The 25,714-nt window shown below is 33.5% G+C and overlaps 2 protein-coding genes and 1 long non-coding RNA gene across 14 annotated transcripts; 1 reads left to right on the plus strand and 2 right to left on the minus strand.

Annotated features, from left to right (window-relative positions):
* Positions 1-3,817: 3,817 nt before the first annotated feature.
* Positions 3,818-4,539, minus strand: LOC140175455 (uncharacterized). Its single transcript, XR_011866261.1, has 2 exons — positions 4,167-4,539; positions 3,818-4,062 (listed from the first exon to the last, which is right to left on the minus strand). It is a non-coding gene; the product is annotated as an uncharacterized lncRNA (long non-coding RNA).
* A 3,145-nt stretch (positions 4,540-7,684) lies between these two features.
* On the plus strand, positions 7,685-15,177 carry LOC112714992 (pentatricopeptide repeat-containing protein At5g27110). 12 transcript variants are annotated; one of them, XM_072204530.1, is made up of 6 exons: positions 7,705-7,925; positions 9,287-9,628; positions 11,657-11,724; positions 11,965-12,012; positions 12,440-12,526; positions 12,872-15,177. In XM_072204530.1, the coding sequence occupies exon 6, from the start codon at positions 12,882-12,884 to the stop codon at positions 14,994-14,996; it is 2,115 nt and encodes a 704-aa protein (XP_072060631.1). In that variant the 5' UTR covers positions 7,705-7,925; positions 9,287-9,628; positions 11,657-11,724; positions 11,965-12,012; positions 12,440-12,526; positions 12,872-12,881; the 3' UTR covers positions 14,997-15,177. The 12 variants fall into 12 exon arrangements, with proteins under 12 accessions (XP_072060630.1, XP_072060632.1, XP_025622503.1 ...); XM_072204532.1 differs by having other exon boundaries at positions 7,720-7,925; positions 9,331-9,628; XM_072204529.1 differs by lacking the exon at positions 11,965-12,012 and having other exon boundaries at positions 7,685-7,925.
* Positions 15,178-20,786: 5,609 nt separating this feature from the next.
* LOC112717250 (cation/H(+) antiporter 4-like) lies at positions 20,787-24,927 on the minus strand. Its single transcript, XM_072204067.1, has 3 exons — positions 24,757-24,927; positions 22,494-23,492; positions 20,787-21,860 (listed from the first exon to the last, which is right to left on the minus strand). Exons 1-3 carry the CDS (start codon positions 24,925-24,927, stop codon positions 20,787-20,789), a joined length of 2,244 nt encoding a protein of 747 aa, XP_072060168.1.
* Positions 24,928-25,714: the final 787 nt, after the last annotated feature.

Genomic DNA, 25,714 nt, shown 5'->3' on the forward strand with positions numbered 1-25,714 from the left:
GGAGCCAAGAAAAAATGCCAGAAAGAAATGAAAAGCAAATTCACACGATTGAAGATGGACGGAGTTACATTGTTGAACTTGCAGATGAAGAAAAGAAGGAAGAAAAGTACAGCAACCATGCAACGACAGTAACATATGAGTATGAGATTGATTTGGTTCAGAGGATTGTTCATAGCTTAAAACTTGAAGAGAAAAAGGGAGGAAGAGGCACATGTACAATTAGAGGACATTACTGAAGAAGCGAAATACTTGCCACAGTTTCGGGGAACAAGTAAGAAGAGCAAAATGGTCCAAATAATTTCATGGAAGGGGCAACGAATGCGAAAAGAGCATGGCAATGAAGAAGCAACAGAAGACACGAAGGCCAAGGAGGCGGGCCTAATCATGCCCCCAACTCACCATGAGCATCATAAGTTGGAACTGTCGCGGGTTAGCGGCTCCTGCGACAGTTTCGGAACTACATAGTCTATGTAAACAGATTAAGCCGACAATAATCTTTTTAATTGAAACAAGAGAAAAAGAGAAGACTGTAAGTAGAATTAAGAAGAGACTTCATTTTGAAAATGCCTTTTGTGTAGAACCCCGGGGTCTGTCCGGCAGTCTATGTTTGTTTTGGAATGCAATATATAAGGTAGATATTTATTTTTGGTGTGATAACTATATTAAAGCTCGAATTGTGGATAAAGAAGGAAATATGTGGTTATGCAATTTTGTATATGGTAATCCTAATTTTAAAAAAAGACAAGAGCAATGGAGGGAGATCACAGTCAGTTGCAGAAGTGAAGGTGAACCTCAGCTCTTCATAGGAGACTTTAATGATGTTTTGAGTCAAGAGGAGAAGGTGGGACTGCATCCGAAGCCGCAGAACTAGGTTAGAGACTTCAGAAATTTTGTAGATTCAAATGCTCTCATAGATTTGGAATTGAAAGGAGGAGGGTTCACATGGTTTAGCAATCCAAGAAATGGATTTGTGACAAGGGAAAGAATAGATAGGGCGTTGTGCAATTGGGAGTGGAGGATGATGTATCCACATGCCTGTCTTTCGTCAATGCCTGCTATTAGTTCGGATCATAGTCCTCTAATTTTAGATTTGAACCCTGTGCATAATGTTAGAAGGAGTTTTAAGTTCGAAGCTTTTTGGGCAGACCACGAAGATTGTGAGAATGTTGTGAGAAGGGGCTAGAGTAAACGAGAACCTAATGGCTACGAATGGGGGAGATTAACTAATAAAATCAAGAGTTGTAAGGATGAGTTAAGAAAATGGAGTAGAACTACGTTCAAACGGGCAGACAGAGAGATTCATTGTTTGAAGGAGGAACTTAAAAAATTACAAGCCTCTGATTTTTCAGAAGAAAAACAAGAGCAGATGCAGAATATAAAGGAGAAATTAGCTAATTTGTGGAGGCAAGAAGAGACGTATTGGGGACAGAGAGCAAGGGTTAAATGGCTGAGGCTAGGGGACAAAAACACCTCTTTCTTCCATGCAACCACCATTCAGAGAAGAGATAGAAATAGAATTCAAAAATTGAAGGATGCCTCAGGACAATGGTTGAATAGCAAAGAAGAAATAATGGAACACATTGTTAATCATTTCACGAATTTGTTCACTTCCACAAGAAGATAGAATTTTGATAGTACCATTAGAAAAATCCCTAAGAGGGTTACAGAGGAGATGAATAACGAGCTGCTGATGGAAGTTTCAGATGAAGAAGTTAAAAAGGCAGTATTCAGTATAGGAAGTCTCAAAGCACCTAGGCTTGATGGTTTAAATGGATTGTTTTATCATAAGTATTGGGAGGTCATTAGTAAGGAAGTGTGTGAAGCAGTGAGAAGTTTCTTCAAAAATGGATACATACCGGAGTGTATTGGGAAAATTACAATTGTATTAATACCCAAAACCAAGAACCCTAAAAGTCTTAACCAACTAAGACCCATTAGCTGTTGTAATTTTATTTACAAAATATTGGCAAGGGTCATAGTTTTAAGACTTAAGGGAATAATGAAAAAAATAATATCACTGATACAGAGTGCATTCGTGGGAGGGCGTCTCATTCAAGATAATTTAGTTATTGTGCAGGAAATATATCATAGCCTTAACAAAAAAGGTAGGAATGGATCTCATGATATGGTGGTTAAATTAGATATGAACAAAGCATATGATAGGATGGAGTGGGACTTCTTGGAACGGGTCATCACAGCTTTCGGGTTTCATGAACGGTGGGTAAGATTAGTGATGGAGTGTGTTAAAAGTGCCAATTACCAGTTCAAAATCAATGGGGACTTGTCAAGGAAAGTGAAACCACAAAGAGGATTACGACAGGGAGATCCGCTTTCGCTCTATCTTTTAATTCTTGCAACGGAAGTGTTTACTATATTAATGGAGGAAGTACAAAAAGAAGATAGAATTTCAGGCCTAAGAATTGCCCCAATAGTCCCAACAATTATGTATCTCTTATTTGCAGATGATTGCATTATTTTTTCTAAAGCAAAAGAAGAAGAGTCTTATCAGATAATAACAGTCCTTAATGAATATACAGAGGCCTCGGGGCAAAGAATAAATTTAGATAAATCTGGTATTACTTTTGGACATCAAGTCTCAATACAAACAAGAGTATGCATTGAAGAAATACTAAATATGTCATCGTGAGAATCCCCAGGAAAATATTTAGGACTACCTGCAATTTGGGAAAGATCTCAAAATCGGGCTTTGTCGTGGATAGAAGAAAGAATTTTAAACAATCTTGAAGGATGGAAAGAGAGGCTACTAAACCAAGCTGGCAAGTAAATTCTGATTAAAGCAGTTGTACAAGCCATACCAGCTTACGCTATGAATGTGATAAAATTTCCCAAGCAGTTTTGCAAGAGAATCAATTCAAGAGTAGCGCAATTTTGGTGGGCGACATCCGGAAAGGAGAGAGGTATTCATTGGAAGAATTGGAATATAATAACAAAGAGTAAGATCGAAGGGGAATTGGGCTTCAAGGACTTAGAAATGCAGAATATAGCGCATCTTGCAAAACAAGCATGGAGAGCTTTGAAGAATTCAGATGCAATTTGGGTAAAAATCCTACAAGCTTTTTATTACCCAAAGGGCAATTTTTGGGAGGCGCAGGTTGGGAAGAATTCTTCGTGGATATGGAAAATTATTCTGCATGGACGAGAATTGCTAAGGAGAAAAGAAAAGTGGAGTGTTGGAAATGGCTCAAAAATAAATATATGGAGGGATAATTGGATAGCTGAAGTAGGTAAGGTGCTGGAGAATGGTAGACAAGATGATCAGAAAGTTGAAGAGCTTATTGAAGTGAGAAGGTGTTGGAATGATAGCAAAATCAGAAGCATGTTTTCGCCAGAAATTTGTGATGCTATTATTAGAACCCCATTTAGTTTTGTGAATAAGGAGGATAATTTATACTGGCCTGCAAGAGAAGATGGTATATATACCATAAAGACATGTTATTTCACAGCAAAAAGAGAATTTCAATCTCGAGGTCATGGGAACCCATCCACAAGTGATGCTAGGAGGGAGTTGTGGAAAGAAATTTGGAAAATGGAAGTTCTCTCTAAAATCAAATCATTTTTGTGGAAGGTAGCCCATGATATCGTGCCGGTAAATTCAAATTTATACAAGAAGAAAATTGTTAGGAGTTCTATATGCCAAATTTGTACTAAAGAGGTGGAGACAATAGAGCATGCATTATTGCTATGTGAGTGGACAAGGGCTGCATGGTTCGGAGCTGATTGTCAGAGATAACAGAGGAAAGATTTTATTAGGTTTCACAGAATTAATTCAAGCAAACTCAGTCACAGTAGCAGAAGCTTTAGCAATCAGACAAGCTCTAATCATTGCAAATAATTTGCTCATGGAAAAAGTTCTCATTGAATCAGATAATTTAAAAATCATACAAGCAATTAAATCCAAGAGTCCAATTGGTGAAGCGTGGACAATTATTCAGGACATTCAATTGTTATTGGAACAATTACCTACTAGGGGGCATAACTTGAACTCCCAGAGAAAGAAATCTTCTTGCACATAAGGTGGCCAGAGAAGCAGAATTAGGGAACCTTCATTCAAATTGGAGCATGCAACCACCATTAGAAATCCTGCGTATTATGCACAATAAAAGCAAGCTATAGAGAAGTGAAGGCCCATTAATTGGATCACCAACCTGAGAAGCTCCAACCACCATATGAAAAGTTCCTTCTTCATTGACGAACTCACATACAGGGCGGCTGTACTGGCGGGGCAGCGACCGTGAAGTTTCGACCATTGCCTTTAGTCTTTCAAGCAGCGTTGCACAACAAGTTCCACATCTAGGAGAGTCTTCGTTCTCGATGAAGGAGAGATCCAGGGGGCGAATCTGCTCCGAAACCCAATGCCACAATGGCTCCAACAGGCGTCGAGACAACGAAACTGGAAACGACGGCGAGGCATGGAAGCGAAGCCACTATTTCACTAAAATCCAGATCCGAAGAACAACGATATTTGCAGTGTTGCATTGGAGGGGATGCATCTTCGACAGCCATGGGATAGTTTGAGTTAATTACATCTCTGTTAGGAACTTAGATTAGGAAACCGGGTTCTGGGTCAGGGTGGGTTGGGTGTTCGGGTTCGGGAAGGGGTCATGGACTAGCCCAAGACCTGTTGACCACGCGTATAACGCATGAACTATGTGTATAACGCATGATATTGGGCCATCTTTCAGAGTTTTGGATCATTCATTAGTCTTTTACTAATCTTTCAATTCTTCAAACACTTAATTGGATAACTCAAAACTTAACATAAGCCTATAAAATCAAGCATTAATTGTCAATTGTTGAGAAGATCATGAAAAACTTATTTTAAAGGAAAAATTTTATGAGAAGACTTAATTAATTAGATTAGATTTGATTTATTTTTTTTAAATTAGTTGAATTCTGAATTAGCTTCTAGGATTAGTATTTATAGGAAAAGAACACAAACGTGAGTCCTTCTTTTAGTTGTTTTCAATTCATTATTTTTTTTATTTTCAAATACACTATAAATCACTAATCTTTTCAGTTAACATTAGAAGCTCTGTTGATTCTAATAGATTAATATAATTTTTTTATTTTTGATTAATGCATTGACATTTTTATAAGAAAGATTTTTCATTCTTCGTCACAAGAATTTGAATATGTTAGAAAATAATTCTAATCTGACATGAATTCTTTTATCATCTTAAAAAAGTTGATTATTGGAATTAACTTTAAAAATTTCTTCTCATGGTTTTTTAAATGTTAAAATTGGAATTGATAAGTGACATCGAATCAATTAAATTTAATTCTTAAGAATCGTGTGGTTTTTAAATCAGTAAACATACCTCACCGCTTATTATAATCATTTAATCAAGGAGTTGACATTTTATTAAAAAAAGAGAAATTAAATTACCAAGAGATTGAGATTTGATTATTTATGATTTGCCATAAATGCATTTTGCATGATCAAAATAGAGAGTAAAAAGCATTATTCCTAAAATTTTAACATCTTTAAAACCTTAATTCTTTTAATCATATTAAGTTCTCAACCATTTATAACTTGTTTTTATTTGATTCACTATTTTTTATGCTATTTGTCTCTGAAACTTTAGTTTTTAATTATCTAACTAAAATAATCAATTTACTATTGCTTGCTTAATCCATTAATTCTCGTAGAAACGATAATTCACTTCTATAATATTATTTGATATGATTCGGTGTACTTACCGAATTATAATCTTGCCAAATTTCGCATCAATCCGGCCTGCTAAAGTAATGAGAACCATGATACATAGTTTTTGCGATGCCAATCACCCAAAAAAAAAAAAAAAATCCCAAAAATTATTTTGCGAAAATCAGATTATTACATAAATCCTTGAAGAAACAAGAAGAATATTTTTGAGAACGAAGCGTTGTCATTTACATATTTCATTTGTTTTTAGTTTATTCTCTCGTTATTTTTGTGTCTTACAACAAAATTTTGCTCATCAAACTAGACAACTCTTTAATTTACATTTTTAGACTAAATTATATTTTTGTAAGTTTGTGTCTAATTTTTAATTTTTGACGATTTATTTTTTTAAATATTAGATAAATTAATTTTTAATAAAATAAAAAAATTAAATTTGTTTATTTTTAGTTTAAATTTCATACCATTTATTTTTTTTATAAAAATAATTTTAAAAAAAATTATGACTAATTTTTTATATTAATTAAATATATATGTAATATATTGTTATTAAAAATTTAGAATTTTTTTAAAATTGATATTAATCAAATTGAAGGGTTTAATTTATTTGAAGAGTAAAAACAAATTATAAACCAAAGAGTATAATTCATTAATTTGTGTGTGGGTGTGTTTTTTTTAATTTTTGAAATAAAAATCAAAAGATTTAATTTTAATATAAAAGATTTTTTATTTTTAAAAAATACAAATTAAACGGTTCAATTTGTGATTTTTAAAAAAGAGTTAAACAATATAAACCAAACGGTGTAATTTATAAATACTATCGTACAAAAGAAAAAAAAATCAGTCCCTCCAATTTCTTTAGTTCCATATATAGCATTGCGAATCTCATCTTTTGTCTCATCCTTCTGTTATACACAATTACATGCAAATTACAAAAAATAATAAGTGGAAAATTATGTGATAATTGATCACTTTAAAGAAATTTTAAAAACTATATTATATTATTAGAAGACTTTAATTTTAATGCATGTGTAAAAGTATTTCTGAATCGGATCCGATCGACACATTTAATCGCATGGTAGATTTTATATATTTATTCGCATATATGCAAAAATAAATGAATAAATAAATAAATATTTTTTTATGTCTTATTTTAATTAATAATTATTATATATATTGTATTATTATATTTTTATTATTTAAAAAATATATTTAATATTATTTTAAGAGTAAATATGTTTAAAAAATAGAAAAAAATTTTGTTGATATTTTTAATAAAAATAAACATTTAAAAATATTTTTATATTTTGTGAATATATTTAATATTCGTTCCGTAAATGTATGTATCAGATTGAGATTTTGGTCATATTCGATTAGATTCGTATTCCCTCTTATATACCTATAAAATGTTTTACACAATTATTATGCAATTATATTTATTTTTTTATGATTATTCATAAAAAATAGTCATTTTTAACGTAGTTATCAGACCCGGCTCGATCCGGCCGGAAATCCAATCACCTGATCGGATCGAACCACTCGTTGAATCGGATGTGCATTGAATCCTGTCGATCCGGTTAAATCCGACTTGTTTTTATGGAACTCGGTGACCCGGTCGATTAATATAACCCGTTCCGGGTCAAGTTGATTATTTTTTCCTCCTTCAAACCTGAAATGGCGTCGTTTCAAAACCCTCATCTTCCTTTTTAATGAAACCCTAATGGCCAAAGCTGAGACTGAGTGGAACCCTCCAAACCCAGCCAACCTCGTCTCTGTGCTCTCTCCATGGTCAAACCGATTCAACCAGAAACCGACAATGCAATCGATCCGATCTTCTACCTATAACCGCTCGAGGAAAAACCGTTGAAAAATCATCGAACTGACTGAGAACCGGCCGGTTGCACCGGACCGGTAACCGGCCGGTTCGGATAAAACGAAGCCATTTTTTAATTTGTGAAAAAAAAGACATAAACGGATCCACTGGTGAACCAACCCCCCCCCCCCTCTTCCCGCAATCATTCGTTCATTTGTCACTACTCACTCCCTGTACTGGAGAACTCTGAAGCAAAGGAAAACCCTATCCCTTCATCGCCGCCGCCGTTCCCAGGTCCTCAGCGCCGCCGCTGCTTCCTCTTTCCCTTGTTGTTTTCATCTTCGCTGGCACGTCGTTTTCATCTTCCTCTTCCCCAGGTAGCTCGGCACGTCGTTTTCATCTTCGCTGGCTTCTCGGCACGGAACCCAGGTTAGTGGCCCTGCTTTCAATTCTTCGCCTCCGCTTCTTCCTTTTAATTTCTGAATGTTCGGTCTTCTTCGTTTGAAGTTCTGAAATTGTTGTTCAATTTTTGTTCCATTTTTCTTGTAATGTTTTGTAAATTGTAATTGTCTGCTGCTGATGGATCTGTCTTGTATTTACTGGTTGCTGATGGCTGTAATTTTTCTTTTCAAATTTACTGATGGCTCGATGGCTCTGTTAGTCTGTTGCTTTCAATTCTTTGCTCTGTTACTGATGGCTCGATGGTTCTGTTAGTTGCTGATGGCTCTTAATTTTTTGGTTCAATTTTAGTGATGGCTTTGTTTGTAGTTGCTGGTTTTTCTGGGTGAAGGTTTAGTGTTTTGGAATGTTTTATAATGTGCTAATGTTTGTAATTGCTGGCTGAAGGTTTAGTGTTTTGTGGTTATTGGTTAATGTTTTGGTTTAGTGTTCTCTCTTTTCCAGATTTCTCTTCTCCCTGTATTTCTGCATGTTGCTGAATTGGTAATCAATAAATTTGCCTTTTTGCTGTAAATCGGGACTTTACTAGGATTTGTTAAATTTGTTGCTGTAACATGAATTTGTTGCTTCCCAGTCACAGAATCAGAACAGAATGCTCAGTCAGTGCTTGATTGATTGGCTTTGCTCACTGATTGTATTTGATGATAAATTTTAAATTGATAACTTATAAATTTTAAATTTGCACTGCCCATGTTACTGATTCACTATTCTTTCAGTGCTTTTTGTTGTTGTTAATCATTGTGATGAGCTTTGTTAAAATTTGCACTGCCTATATTACTGAGTGTTCCTTCAGTGCTTTTTGTTGTTGTTAATCATTGTGGTGAACTTTATTAAAAATTTAAAATTTTCACTGCCTATGTTTAACATTTAAACTCTCAGCTTCTCAGCCCTGTTTGATTCTTCATCTCAGGCAATTGAATCGAATCAACCAGGTCTTCCTTTTCTTTTTCTTTTAGTTGATTCTTAATTTTTCTAATATATGTAGCTTTCTGAATCAAGTGGATCAGATTATGTAGTTTTCTTGATTTGGGATATTTTCGGAGACGCATTAGAAGAGCTATTTTATTATTATGTTTGCTATAATAATATTCACATGTTCTGTATGCTTGTGATTGTTTCGGTGTTTACATTTTCTTTCCAAGTCACTTGCTGTGGTTGTTCTTTGAGTTAAGGCTTTGTATGTGTGTGTGAGAATATGTGATAATGTTGAATGCTGTTGCATCTAATAGGAGTTCTTGGAGTACCTTCATCTTTGGTCCTTTATAATTTATTTATTATTTTATTCTAAAATGATTTTTTCGGTTGAACCACCGGTTGGACCAATAAACCAGTGAACCAGTGACTAAAACAGTTTGATGACCGGTCCGGTTTTCAGAACCTTGGCTCTCTCCCTCACTCACTGGCTCACAGCCTCACCCTCACACTCGTCACTCTCTTGTCTCTTCCCTCACCTCGACGGTTGTCACTCTCAGTCTCTCACAACCTCACTTCGTCGCTCTCTCAGTCTCTCACCTCGTCCCCTCACCTCGGTGGTCGTCGCGGTCCCGTGCCCCTGCATTCGGTTTGTCAGAGGCAGAAGCAGACGGAACCAGTCAAGCAGCAGCTGTTCCCTCGAGTGTTGGTCGTCGTCATCTTGTGTCGCGCCAGTCGCGATGTCAGAATCCGTCAATCAGGTGAGCTCCCTTCAAGTTCAAGTTTTTTGCTCCGTTCTTTCACTAGAATTGTTGTTGAATCTGGTAGTTGTTGCTGTTGTATTTGGATTTAGAGTTGTTGAACTAGAGAGAATTTGAGTTAGAAACTTAGAATTGTTATTGAGTCTGGTTAATGTTGCTGTTGTATTTTGGATTTAGAGTTGTTGAACTTGAGGAAATTTGAGTTTGAACTTGATAAAATTTGAGTTAGGATTTAGGAACTTAGAATTGTTATTGAATCTGGTTAATGTTGCTGTTGTATTTGGTTTTAGAGTTGTTGAACTTGAGAAAATTTGAGTTAGGAACTTATAAGTGTTATTGAATGTGGTTAATGTTGCTGTTGTATTTGGTTTTAGAGTTGTTGAACCGGAGAGAATTTGAGTTAGAAACTTAGAATTGTTATTGAGTCTAGTTAATGTTGCTGTTGTATTTTGGTTTTAGAGTTGTTGAACTTGAGGAAATTTGAGTTTGAACTTGAGAAAATTTGAGTTAGGATTTAGGAACATAGAATTGTTATTGAATCTGGTTAATGTTGCTGTTGTATTTGGTTTTAGAGTTGTTGAACTTGAGAAAATTTGAGTTAGGAACTTAGAAGTGTTATTGAATGTGGTTAATGTTGCTGTTGTATTTGGTTTTAGAGTTGATGAACTTGAGAAAATTTGAGTTAGAATTGTTATTGAATTTGGTTAATATTTAGAGTTTAGAGTTGTTGTTGAACCTGAGATAATCTTTTTGTTGCTGGATAAGTGGATAACAGAGTTGAATACTTTGCTGGATAACCTGAGATAATCTTTTTATTGCTGGATAAGTATAGTGTTGAATACTTTGCTGGATAACCTGAGAAAATTTTTTTGTTGCTGGATAATGTTTGAGACTTTGAGTTGAATACTTGCTGGATGATTTTTTTTGTTGCTGGATAATGTTTGAGTTGAATACTTGAATTTTGTTGCTGGATAACGTTTGAATTGAATACTTTGGTGGTTGTTGCTGGGTTGTTGAAAAACTCACTTAGGTAAATTTTTGGTTGCTGAAAATCTTGTATTTTTTTGCTAGAATTTTAAAAATATTTTCATCTGAAACACCATGAGAAACGCCACCATCATCAACTCCTGATCTTACCACTAAAAGAGTTTACAATAATAGAGGGAAGACTGATCTTGTTTGGGGTCACTCCTTGGACTTGATTTATCGATTGTGTACTAGAGACTATTTTATTATCTTTTTTTAGATCTTTAGTTATGTTTAAAAATTGATATTAGATTATTAACGTTTGCAAAGACTTGCATTTTAAGTTTTAATATATTATTTTAATTTTATTTATATAATTTTATATTTTTTAATTATGACCGGATTAACCGGGTGAATTAGTGACCCATCGGTTGAACCAATGACCCGCTGACCCAGTCATATGACTGGGTTGATCACCGGTTTGGTTCTGATAACTATGGTTTTTAATAAGGTGACATAATTAAATGCACGTGTAAAAGTAAGACAAAGATGAAGGACATATCTAAAAATTTTAATTTATCTAATCTTTCCTCCCCTCCTCCTCCCCTTGTTCCTGACCAGTCGCAATCTGCTCCCCCTCGACGGCAACGCTCTCTTCTCTCATTGTCCCTTGCTCGTCGCTAGCAGTCTTCTGCTCCGTCGCCTCTGTTCGCGTAGCTTCGTTGCTTCTGTTCGCGTCGCTTCGTTGCCCACTTTGTTGCATCTTCTTCCACCGCTGCTGCATACGTCTGCCGTTGCTGGTGTCAACTCTGCAGCTCTGCTTCACCGTCTCTCTGTCTTACTACTGGCCTCTGCTTCATCGCATCGTGCCTCTTGCTTAATTGCCTCTTCTCTGGTTCTTGCGTCTCCTCTGCTTCGCCTTCTCTCACTTCTATGTGCTTCACTGCTCCTATATCTCTGCTAAGCATTTAGGGTTTTTGCACATTTTAATTTGATTTTAATGCTATTCGTTTATTCGAAATTTATTATTTGTTATCCTGATTATTTGAATATGATAATTAGGGTCAAAAGGAATGTTGGCTGCGGGAGTGGAAGCTCAGATTGGGTGCGTGGTCCTAACATGATGCGAGGTATACGCCATTCAATCTCTTGTCTTATTCAATTTTCTAGCTTAACTTTCTTATTTGTTCTAGCTATGTTATTAGTTATTGATATTTGATTATTAGTCTCGTCTGTCGCTGCTACTTTCTTTCGGTGAGTTCAACTGTTCAAGAAATTTAATTTCCTGTTCATGTTGCTCATTTCTCATCTTCATGTCAAATTTATTGTGTTAGTTATTCTTGTTGCTGCTGTTAATTTTCTGCCTCCAGAGATCTTCTTCAGTGATTTTGTAGATGAATGAATGAGTAGAGGCAAGTGTGCGTATCCCCAAAGACATCATTCCTGTATATGTTTCTTGTTTTGACTGTCGGAGTAGTAATACTCTTGTGTGCTTCAATTTCATTTATGTCTCACTTGCCAATAAAAACATTATTGCTCATTTTATTTTAATCTATTTACCAATTTGAACAAAACAATCAACAATTACTAACATATATTCTGCATCATATCTGCATAGCGACATGGTAGAAATAATGAAAGTGTGAGGCACGCTGTCTAAGTCCTTTGGAAGTTCTTTTATTTTTTATCTTTTGGAAAAAATGAAAATGGATCTGTAATTTTACCTCATAGATTGTCACAAACTGAATTTATATATGTCTTTGTCTTTATTTATTTATTTATTTATGCATATAATTATAGGTGTTTTTTGTCTAAAACTGTATTGTTTATACTTGTGGTTTACAGGGTTAGCTTCACAGTTTGATTTTGTTTATGGAGATGAAGCAACATCTGTCAAATTCCAGGCTGCCACTGAGAATTCTGCATTGAGTGGTATATATGCTACCACCACTGCACTTAGCTCCACATCCTTCCTTATATAGTTAATTATATTTATTGATATCAACAACTCTGATTCTTAAGTGTAATGATTCTTAACATTTATATTTCTTTTATTGCTTGTCAATTTTTTTTTACTGTAAAAAATATTTAAACTTATAGTATTCAATTAAATAAAGCTAATTTTCTTATTATATTGAATAATACGGGCTCCCAACAACCTCTTCCCTAGGTGTGTTTATTTTTTACACCCTCTTGTTTCGTAGATTATATTTCTTATTTTTGTTTCTCCCTTAATGTGGTAAGATTGATTATAGTTTCTTTGTTGTATCTCTGTAGCCATTGCTGAATGGATGCACGAAAACTTCTATCCCTTTTGAAAGCCAGTGTGACTTCCAAGTCACTTAAGCAAGGGAAACTCATCCATCAGAAGGTTGTGACTTTGGGGTTGCAAAGTGATGTTTCCTTTTGCAGGAACCTGATTAGCCTGTATGTTTCTTGTCATTTATATGATTTTGCAAAGCATGCTTTTGATACCATTGAAAATCCAAGTGAGATTTCTTTGTGGAATGGCCTAATGGCTGGTTACTCTAAGAATTACATGTATGTGGAAGCTCTAGAGCTTTTTGAGAAGTTCTTGCATTACCCTTACCTTAAACCTGATAGTTATACTTACCCGAGTGTTCTCAAGGCTTGTGGCGGGTTGAGAAGAGTCATCTTAGGGAAAATGATTCATACCTGTTTGGTAAAAGCTGGTTTAATGACAGACATTGTAGTTGGAAGCTCTCTTGTAGGTATGTATGCTAAATGCAATGCACTTGAGTATGCTATAAAGATTTTTGAGGAAATGCCTGAAAAGGATGTGGCAAGCTGGAATACAGTGATTTCTTGTTATTACCAAAATGGAAAATTCGAAGTGGCCCTACGTTATTTTAGCATAATGAGAGGATCTGGTTTTGAGCCTGATTCAGTTACAATCACAACAGCTATTTCCTCATGTGCTAGACTTTTGGATTTGAAGAGGGGAAGGGAAATTCACAAGGAGTTAATTAATAGTGGATTTCAGCTAGATAGTTTCATTAGTTCTGCTCTTGTTGACATGTATGGAAAATGCGGTGACCTAGAAAATGCCATAGAGGTTTTTGAGCAAATGCCCAAAAGGACCGTGGTTGCTTGGAATTCCCTGATTGCAGGATATGGTTTGAAAGGTGACATCATTTCATGTATTCAACATTTTAGGAGGATGTACAATGAGGGAATCAAGCCAACTTTGACTACTTTAAGTAGCATAGTAATGGTTTGTTCACGATCAGCTCGATTACTAGAGGGGAAATTCGTGCATGGATATATAATACGAAACAACATACAACCTGATATTTTTATTAATACCTCCCTAATAGATTTATACTTCAAATGTGGAAAGGTTGGGTCAGCTGAAGCCATCTTTAAGTTAATACCGAAGACAAATGCCGTTTCTTGGAACGTCATGATTTCTGGATATATGACGGCAGGGAAATTTTTTGAAGCCTATGATGTGTTTAGTGACATGAGGCAAGCTCATGTAGAAGCAGATGCTATTACTTTTACTAGTGTTTTAGCTGCTTGTTCACAACTAGCAGCTCTAGAAAAGGGTAAAGAGGTTCACAAATTGATTATTGAGAGAAACTTAGAAGACAATGAAGTAGTTATGGGGGCTCTTCTTGATATGTATGCAAAGTGTGGTGCTGTTGATGAAGCATTTGGTATTTTTAGAATTTTACCGGAGAGAGATTTGGTGTCTTGGACTTCGATGATTACAGCTTATGGGTCCCATGGTCGGGCCCATGAAGCTTTAAAACTCTTTGCTGACATGCTTCAGTGGAATGTGAAACCTGACAGAGTTACTTTTCTTGCCATATTATCTGCTTGTAGCCATGCAGGGTTGGTGGATGAAGGATGCTATTATTTCAACGAAATGATCAATGTTTATGGCATTATGCCAAGAGTTGAGCATTATTCATGCTTAATTGATCTTCTTGGACGTGCTGGAAGATTAAATGAAGCCTATGAGATTCTGCAAAGAAATCCTTCAATCACGGATGATGTTGGGTTGTTAAGCACATTATTTTCTGCATGTCGTTTGCACAGAAATCTTGATTTGGGGGTTAAAATTGCAAGAATGCTAATTGACAAGAATCCTGATGATCCATCAACCTATATTATCCTGTCAAATATGTATGCATCTGTTCAAGAGTGGGATGAAATGCGGATGGTGAGATCAAAAATGAAAAAGCTTGGACTGAAGAAGAATCCAGGATGCAGTTGGACGGAGATTAACCAAAAGATTCAACCCTTCTTTTCGGAAGACAATTCCCAATGGCATTTGGAATCAATTAAAAAATGTCTTTTGTATCTTACTAGTCACATGGAAGACGAGTCTATATCATTTATCCATTTTGATACTGAAACTCCGATATATTACTAGCCTTCAAAGGAAAAGAGCGTAGGCTTAGCAGATAGACATCACAATGATCCTTAAACTTAGTTGCAAGTAAAATTTTTCTGTGAGCAAAATGTAAGGTAGCTTTTACTATGCTTGATTTTATTTTTAACGCAGGGCTGCCAAGTAGGAGATTCTTTATAGTCTTATTAGTAGTCTTCTCTCACTTGATATTGTTGTATCTTTTAATTATATATATATATATATATATATATATATATATATATATATATATATATATATATATATATATATATGGTGAATTCTATCAATTCCTTTGTAAAGTAATATGTAATTTATTTTGTTTGATGTGTTACTTTTTAATTGGTTATTAGGTTAATAATGTTTAGACTATTTTATAATTAAATTAGTTTTTAAAATGGTTAATTATGTAATTTTTTAAAATATTAAAATTTTTTTTTTCAAATCATTTTTAAAAGATGTATCCTAACCCTCTGTAATGGCTTTCGGCCTTTCGATCCCCCATTCTTTCATCTTCGTCGCGCCTCCTAAGCAGCACCGCCTCGTTGATTGTAATCAAATTATAAGCCAATTGAGTAACAAAAAAAAAACTTATAGGGAGTTTCAAGAATGCCTCGTTGATTGTAATCAAATTATAAGCCAATTGAGTAACAAAAAAAAAAAAACTTATAGGGAGTTTCAAGAATGTAGAGAAGAGAGAAAACTAACCTATCCAAGCAAGGCGAAGCAAATTTTGGCCAGGGGTGACAGCGCGGACGAGGACGCGATGACGAGAGACGCACCAGAGCAAAGAGACTCAACGACGCAGAGCAGGGGAGCCAACGAGGAAGAAAAATTTAGGATTAGGGTTACCATTAATATGATTTGAAAAATTAAAAAAATCAGTTTCTAATCTTTTAATAAATTATATATTTATTTTTTTAAATTTAATTACAATATAATCTAACTATGGTTAAGATAGTAACTCAAATTAAAAGCAAATATTCAATTAAGATGTAACACATTATAAAAAATAATTTACATATTATTTTAGAAAGTGTTAGGTAGAATTCACCTATATATATTTATTTTACTTTTATAAAGAACTCTTGTAAATAAAGTATATTAATATTGACATGACTGTATTTATGTATAGGTATTGTATGATTTATTTTTAATATGATTGTACATAATTTAATTTTAACCATATAATCATTTTTAAATGAGGAAAAGAAAAATTTATACCAACAGTAATATTATGATTTAAGCATAGTATTCTGTTTTTTTTTTTTTAAGTATTAAAACGAAATTAAGAGTCCTACCATAGTATTCGGTTATTAAGGGTGTTACATAGTATATTTGGTGCAGCTGACTAGGGCCCAAAGTTCATGTGCACGTGATTCAGTAAGTGAGAAAAATGAATTCACTACTTTATACGCTAGAAGTGGTGTGTATGTAGATATCGTGTGTATGCCTGAGTTGGTACTTGGTGCACATACGTGATAGGCGCGTATGAATGATGTTGTGTATATATACTTCTGCACTTCAGATCGGCTTTGAATTCCTTTGTATATTCTGCTCTACGGGTGTTTAAGATTCTGACTCAAAACTTAGTCTGAATTCGAGTCATATTTTCTCGAATTTGAATTTATCATTTTTACTTGATGTTATTTTTAGGTAAGATTCCGATCATGCTTTAGGTTACTTAACCCAGCTCGAAGCTGTATTCTATAATTAAAATATATCTTAAAGTATAATTTGTAAGGAATATTATACTTTTATATTTTAATTAAAATTTTTTATACTAAATAGTATTATTTTTATTTTAAGATAATTTATTTTATTATAAATATGATATAATATATGTTAAATTTAATTTTTAAAAGTAATTTTGTATTAATTTATTATATAAAATTTATAAATCTTTATATACTAATATTATATCAGGTCGACCTAGTTTAATCCTATTTATTTTAAGTCAAGTTAGCCAGTCAGAATTGGATCAAAATATACCGGTAAACTATTAGATTAGATTCAGATTTAATTATTAAATTTGGTCTGATTCGACTTATGTACGCTCTTATTCTCTTTTTTTTTTTTTTTTCTTTGTCCATGTCTTTTCCATTTCTTTAGGCCAATAATGCATATAACTTAACTCTAAAATACTCAAAGAAAATATATCACGACATCAAGTAGAATAAAAGATGAGATAAAGTTAGTGATTTATAATCCTAAAATTCTTAGTTTCAAACATCAAATTCAATTAAAAAAATACTCGCAAACACATGAAAATTAAACTAATTAAGATATATAGCAACAATTTTGTGTCAATACTCCGTCATAATTTTCATATATATTGTGAAACAGTAAAATTTAGTTGCAATAATTATAATTATCATTATAATATATAATAAAAATAAAAATATATATTTTTCACAAGAAAATAGACTAAGGTCCAGTTTGAGTAAACAGTTTAATTAAATTTTTTTTAAAAAAATAGCTTAAACAATAAATGATTATATTAAAAGTAACTTATAAATAAGTTATTTTGTATTTGAATTTTTAATTCTAAAAGTGTTTATTTTAAAAAAAATGTGATAAAAAGTTTTTTATTATGAGAGAAGTTTTTTTTTTAACTTCTCTATAAGCTTATAAATAACTTTTTAAAAAGCTACAATTTAATTTTAAAAATTACACCAGACATTAATACTACTATTTTTTATAAGTCAAAAATTTAAAAAAATTGCTTTTAAAACTTTTCAAATAGACCATAAATAAAGAATAGTGACATTAATATTTTGCTACTAAATGTTTGCGACTAAAACTAATTTTTTTGTACTATGCATAACGGTAGGTGTTGGAAGTGTAGCTCAGGAGTGGCAGCAACAGCAATAGCTCCTCTGGGTACTGTCGCACCATTCCTCTTCTTCTTTTCTTTATGTCTTTTTCTGATCTCCTTTTGCTTCTTCCCTTCTTTCTTCTTCTCCTACATAGGGTTTCACACGGATCGGAGTAGATCGGATATAGTCTAAAATTCTATTTAATTCGTACTGCACTCATCGAATCGGATACGATATCTATAATTTTTCAGACCAAATTCGATCCGATCTGATCCGCAACTATGCGGATCGGATTGGATCAGATATCGGGGATATCCGCATAATTCAAAAAAAATGTTTCAAATTTCATTTGGCTATTTTTACAAAAAAATTTATTTTCACCTGTTTAAGCATATTTAATTCTAAAATATTATCAATAAAAGTTTTTTTGAATAAAAAAAATAATAACACAAGATTTAAGTTTAATTATTCTAAGTCGAAGTAAAACATAAAAAATAAAAAATAAGATATCATAACTCACATTAGGATTTATTTTCTTAAACTATGCTATTTATATGTGATGTGCAGATATACGGATTTGCGGATCGAATCCGTAGATATCACTGCCAAATCCGCAATCCGATCCTACCATAATACGGATCGAATCGAATCCGATCCGATCCGATGACTCTGCGGATAGGATAATATCCGCAAAATATGGATCGGATACGGATAATTACCGCAAATATGCGAATATTATCCGATCCATGTGCAACCCTACTCCCACATATCTACCTGGAACCAACTCTTCTATGATCTCTCTTCTTTTTTTCCGTTTCTTGAACCTTAATGATCTCTATCTCTTTCTTTTCTTTGTTTTTTCATTCTTTAATTAGTGAAAGAGGCTAGGATAGGTATTTTGGAAATTGGTTTGTGTTTAATTTATATTTTCTCATCAACTAAATTCAAATAACAAATTAAAGATAATATTAGTTAAACTCAATTTGTAATAAATTGAACTTAAATTAATTTTCACTAACAAAAATGGAATATAATTATCCCTACCTACCTTAATAAAATAAATCCCAAATAAATTAAAAATAGGTTTATTAAAAGTTGAAATGCTATCGTTTGGGACTTGAGTTCTTTAATTTTGATTACCAGGAATTTCGTAAGATATGAGAAGAGCTAGAATCATTTAGAGGATGGAATGAAATTGCTTTTCGTCACTTAATATAAAAATTTGGTAACAGAAAAAAATTGGTGTTTAATAATATGGACTATGAAATACGGTCTTTCCTGTTACTTCAAAATGATGAAAAATTTAGTTTCAAAAGCAACAATATAAAAAACTGTGGTTTAAAAGTATTTTAGAAGATGATATTTGAAGCATTGCTATAGCCAATCAATAGTATCTCTGGATGACAAATGTGTCTATAAAAAAAATAATGTTCACAAAATAATAAAAAGTCGTTTAAATAATTAATCTAGTATTATCTTATTTGCATTTTTTATTATCACTTATTTTATTTTACATTCATTCATTATCGTTAAGTAAGTAATATTATATATACAACAACAACAACAAAGCCTTGTCCCACTAAATGAGGTCGGCTACATGAATTAAACGACGCCATTATACTCTGTCATGTATCATGTCTACAGAGAGACCGTTTACATGTAGATCTCGTTTGACCACCTCATGGATGGTCTTCTTAGGTCTTCCTCTATCTTTCGCCCTTTGTCCATCTTCTATCTCATCCACCCTACTGGATGTTTTATCGGTCTTCTTCTCACATGTCCAAACCACTTGAGACGCGATTCAACTATCTTTTCCACAATGGGGGCTACTCCAACTCTCTCCCTTATATCTTCATTCCTTATTTTATCCAATCGCGTATGACTACACATCCATCTCAATATCTTCATCTCTGCCACACTCAGCTTATGTTCGTGCTCCCTTTTAGTCGCCCAACACTCTGTACCATACAGCATAGCCGGTCTTATAGCGGTGCGATAGAATTTACCTTTAAGTTTTAAAGGCACTTTTTTGTCGCATATAAAACCAGATGCACTTCGCCATTTTGACCAACCTGCTTGGATCCTATGATTTACATCCTATTCAATCTCTCCATTATCATGTATGATACACCTAAGATACTTAAAACTTTTAATTTTTTCTAGGATGTTTTCTCCAATCTTCACCTTTGTATTGGGGTTTTTCCTTCTCAGACTGAACTTACATTCCATATATTCCGTCTTGCTACGGCTTATGCGCAGACCATTCACTTCTAAAGCTTCTCTCTATAACTCCAATTTCTTATTTAGGTCTTCTCTTGACTCTCCCATAAGGACGATATCATCGGCAAAAAGCATGCACTATGGCACAGGCTCTTGGATGTGCTCTGTGAGTACTTCCAAGACTAATGTGAAAAGGTATAGACTTAAGGATGATCCCTGGTGTAATCCTATACCAATAGAAAATTCCTCCGTCACACCACTATGAGTTTTCACACTAGTTGTGGCCCCATCATACATGTCTTTAATTGCCCGAATATATGCGATCCTTACTCTCCTCTTTTCTAAAACCTTCCATAAAACCTTCCATATATACGAAGTGTATAATTATAAATATAATTTAATTTTAATGCATGTCAGTGTAAAGTAGTTTTACACGTGCATTCAATTACATAACGCCACATCAATAAATATAACTACCTTTTACATTAACTACGTGAATGACTATCCGAAATAATGAATGTGATTGTACGATTGTGTAAATCAATGCATTAAAATTAAACTCTTACAAATATTAGGTACATAAATTTATAAATACTAAGTTAAATAAAATAATTCTAAGTTATTGTCTTGCTAGTATTACCAATTGATTTAAGTAATGTAACATGTAGTAATTCTATAGAGTCCAAATAAGGTCTTGAGATGACAAGCATCTAGTTATGGATGATGTATAAGTAGTAGAATGTTGGACCTATTTTTAGGTCTTGGAGACTTGTTGTTGCACGACTAAAATAGATGCACGGCTACCGAAATCTGGTGATGCAAGAAAATCACCGATGACACCTAACTCTAGAAATTCACTCCAACTTGTAAGTCCCTCTAATTGAGGCAACTCAAGCTCGTGTCTTCTACCAACTATGAACAAGTCATGCTCATTCACTATGTCACGCAAGAAACATGCTGTCTTGGATCCTTCCTCTACTGTAACATCCGTACAGCACACGTTTCCAATGGCATTGCACGTGACCATAAAATCTTCCAAGTCGTCGTTACAGTGCGGCGTATAGTGTTTGTGGACAAGTCTGTACACAACTAAGCGCACCCTCGGGTTCTTGATTGCTCGTCTTGCTATGCACAAGGCTTCTCCATCATCTGTTCCACCCAAATAAATAACCGCCAATCGAGTATGTGACTCTTTTATGGAGTGTTGACCTCTACTGACTAGGATTCCAACTGTGCATGGAGCAATGTCTAGGACCTTTTTATTTAAGGCCCTCATGTTCTTGTCATCGCATTCGATTGCGCCATCAATGGACCATCTTTGATGAAACGGAAGGATCACCATGGATGCCACTTTGTCCAATGCGAGGTTGCAAACGTCTTCATGCATGAGGGTTGGTAGGGATATTGAAGTATAAGTGTTGACTATGACGGCACCTGCATTGTCATGCTCGTAAACATCGAAAGCGATGATGACGTCATCTGAGTATGCCTTGTGGCTTGATTTAACCCTTTGGTGACGGTGGGAGACAAAGACGGGTAAGGAGCGACCAACGAGCTCTATTAGATGCAAGACATCAACCGTCATTGGGTTTTCCAGTGATGGAAAAAAGAGGTCAATGACGTTGGTTATGGGGACTATGTGGCTCTTTTTGTGAATGCAGGTGAGTACTCTCAATTCAGAATCGGGTTTCATGTCCATCAGGTTTCTTTTTTGGTAGCCAGCATATTTTCTTGAAGGATCATACAGAGACTTTACAGACCATTGAACAATGCTTGCTGTCACCATTATGCTTATCATCATTGTTCCATATGTGTGCCCACCAATCATCTGTGTGTATAAATATATATTTAAGAGAAAGTTTAAGAGGTATCACTTTTATTAAAATTTGACCAATCTTATACTATTAAAAACATTAATGATGGTTACAAATTACAAAATTTATTGGCCTCCTAGTATTTTTTAATAAATTAATAATAGTAAAAAGAGAAAGTACAGGGAACCAATGGAATATTTGTACAATGTGTACAATAAAGGTTTAAGGAATATTAAAAATATAACTATTATTGTTATCTTTTTCCATCAAGGTTAAGAGATAGATGCTTAGTAAATCCCAAAATCAGCTTAAGTTTTTAGGATGAGTGGTTTTATGACATGAAATATTTATTATTTTTAGTACCCAGATAGCTATTCCGGATATTATGGATGATATTCATTTTCTAACTCATATAGCCCATTGTACATATTATACAAATATTCCATTAGCTCCCTAACAGGATTCAAAGTAAAATATATTCATCAAGCTTTTTTCCACTTCACATTTTGCTTAGATTAATTAATTTGACATTTTTCTAAATTTCTATTAGTAATTAATATTGTTTGCCTAAAAAATAAATCGGTAAACTATTAGTAAACATTTTATGAAAGAAAAGTTTAATAAGGAAGAAGAAAAGATATGATTACCTTATTATCAAACTGGGAGCTGGACAATCCAACTTCCATTTCTCCTTTGCTATTCAAAATAAGGGCAAGAGACAAAGCATCGCTCACTGGAAGTTTGCACCACAAGGCAGGTAAAAAGATTGCGAGTGTTTTCACAACGTGGGTTAGTAGTGCCACAAGAGATGTAGCTATAACCACATTTGGTCGGTGATTAAATGAAAAATTAGCCTTCATAGTGCACGTGGCCACAAAGATTGGCAGAAAGAACCAGTTGCCAAAAAATCGAAGCTTCTTGACCAATGTTGATCCTAAAGGAGGCCCTTCGGGCACAGCTAAGCCTAATATGAAAGCTCCAAGTAGAAAATCTTGATTTATATTGATCGAAATCCATCCCAAACCAAACACCATTAAGATGATGAGGTAAACAACACCATTGCTCACTGGCCTTCCTTCTGGCGTGTTTTTTATGACCCAAAACATTATTGGTCGAAAAACCAACGGAATAAGGGTAACAAAGGCGATCAAATAGAACGAGTTTAACATTTTAGCCTTTGTCCCATTTGCCATTGCAGCCTTGATGACGCATGCCATCGTGGTGCTTAGTATGTCACTTGACAATGCTGTGGACAATGCCAATCTTCCGAGTTCCGAGTTTTGCATTTGGAGACCGTTGAGGGTTTTGTAAATGACTGCAAATGAAACCAGATTGTGCAATGCGGATGAAACCATGAGATCTGTTCTCATTGAATTAAGATCTGGTTTTTTAGTGAGGATGTATTGTAGAAGTGGGTAACCAATCATTGTTGGTAGTACTAATCCAATTGTGGCCAGTGTCCATGCCTTTTTCCCTGTCCTTGTTATCATGGAGAAATCCATTTCAACTCCGTTTATGAAGATGAAAAGAACAAAACCAATTGATGATATTGTAGAAATAACGTCGTGACTTCCAAATGGAAACAACTTCGCCATCAAATCACGTGTTGGCTCTTCTTGAATTGAAATTCCTATAATAATGCCAGCCTGCATATGGAATGTATATTATTATGTACATACATCAGACTTAACGAATAGTAACCATTATGACTTGTGTTTTACAATTTTAATGTATCAGATATGCATGGCTAAATCGCCAATTATGATTTATAATGAATTGTAGAAAATTGGGATACATTATATTTTTATAAGTACACAATAAAAATCAATCTAAACAATTTAAATTTATCTTATTTAACATTTATTATTAAAGAGTGTTAGTAGGTTTGTGATTTGTAATAATTAATTAGTTATTATTAGTGTTTTTAATGGTGTGAGATTACATCTAATGATGTTAGATTACTCATTTTTCTTTTGTTAGCTAAGTGCTAGTCAAATTTTAATAAAAGTGCTGGCCCCAAAACTTTCTCTTCATTATTTAGTTAAATAAAATAAATTTAAGCTGTTAGGGCTAATTTTTTATTGTCTCTCGAGTATTACTATTTTTATAATTTGATATCAACTATTCCAAGTGTACACTAAAATCAGTCACTAAAATTAATTAAAGTATAAAAATACATATTGAAAATTATCACTTAAATAAGGATCAAGTTACGTGTACGTTAAAATTAGCCACTAAAGTTAGCCACCAGTATAAAATATATGTTGAAATACAAATATACATTAAAATAAATTAAATTATACATATATTTATATATAAATACATTAGTGACTGATTTTGGTATATAAATAACATTTTTACTTAAATAATATATATATTTATATACAAATACATAATTGATGATTTTAGTAATTGATTTTGATATATAAATAATATTTTTAATTCGATGTTATGTTTCTTATATCAATACTCGTATTGGTTGAGGTATATAGATGCATGGAGCATGTGTTAGTTTGAGATAAATATATAGGTGAATTCTAATATGTGTATGGTAACTATAATGGTTAAAAAATATTGTTAAAATTAATGTTATATATTTTTTTAACTTTAAAAATAATTATTTTAAAGATTTCTTTAATTTTAACAATACTTTTTAAAAAATTATAGTCACTGTAACCATCAAAACATAGTCATATCAGAATAACCCAAATATATGTTAGCTAGCTAGATGTATATAGTCTCACTTTTTAAGCGCGTATAAAAATAAATAAATAAAAAAAAATGTAAGTTCAGTTGTTTATGCCGTAGATCGATGGAGGTACATACCATGATTTGGGAAACAAGAAAAGGGAGTCGCAATCGCTTGAAAAAAAAGTGGCAGATTTGTGTCACGACAAAAATTATAAGGACTTGCAACTCAAACAATGGCAGAAAGGATTTCATCGGTTTCCTGCCATTTTTTTGGCCACCCCAAATGCCATCTGAAACAATCCTGGGTGGAGCTTTGAAGCAAACTCGGTAGGTGTTATTATCCAGTTGCTTAACATTGTCGAACAAATTCTCCTTTGCAAACTCTGCCATTCTAAAATGCAATGCAAATTTAAATTCCCACGATAGATATTAATTGGAATACAATTTCCTACAGCGAAATAAACTTTTCTGCAAAGAAGACACTACACGTACTTGAACATTGTGTTTTCCCCCCCTTTTTTTAAGGATTGAATTTGTTTATCTTATCATGATTTGTTAATGGTTTGTCACATAATGCTTTGGTGGAATTCATAAGGAACTAAAACTAATAATGTACTAAATTTTACACATGCCAACTTTGGAAACAATCATGCACTAATTTAAAGAGGTTGTTACTAACAAAGTATGCTTAGATTTAAACAAATTATTAGCTATTTTATAGTTAAAATAAGTTATAACTAATAAGATTTAAACAAATTATTAGTTATTAACTTATTGTATACGTATTTAAACAAATATTATTGGGTGAAATAGAGTAGGTTAAATGGGTTTTTTTTTTAGAATGTTACATATCCGACTTTTGAATTTGACGACCCAGTCATAATCCAACAAGAAACCCCTAGCTTCATATTGGCCCAAGGCCCAAAAATTTCTGACAGCTCAATAATGAATTTTTGAATTTAGAATCACTGATGTTCTAACCACTTAAAAGATATAATAAGTCACCAACTTTATATAGTATAAGGAAGAATTTGAAGTATATCGAAAATACCGGTATTTCAATTGTATTAATTGTTAATTTTAATTAATATGCAACTTGAATGTTTTTTGTACACTTAAAATTTTTCTTATAGTATATAAAGAGGAACAATCTACTCCTCCAAATACACACAATACA

Source organism: Arachis hypogaea, chromosome 10 (assembly GCF_003086295.3).
Source record: "Arachis hypogaea cultivar Tifrunner chromosome 10, arahy.Tifrunner.gnm2.J5K5, whole genome shotgun sequence".
Classification (NCBI taxonomy): domain Eukaryota; kingdom Viridiplantae; phylum Streptophyta; class Magnoliopsida; order Fabales; family Fabaceae; genus Arachis; species Arachis hypogaea.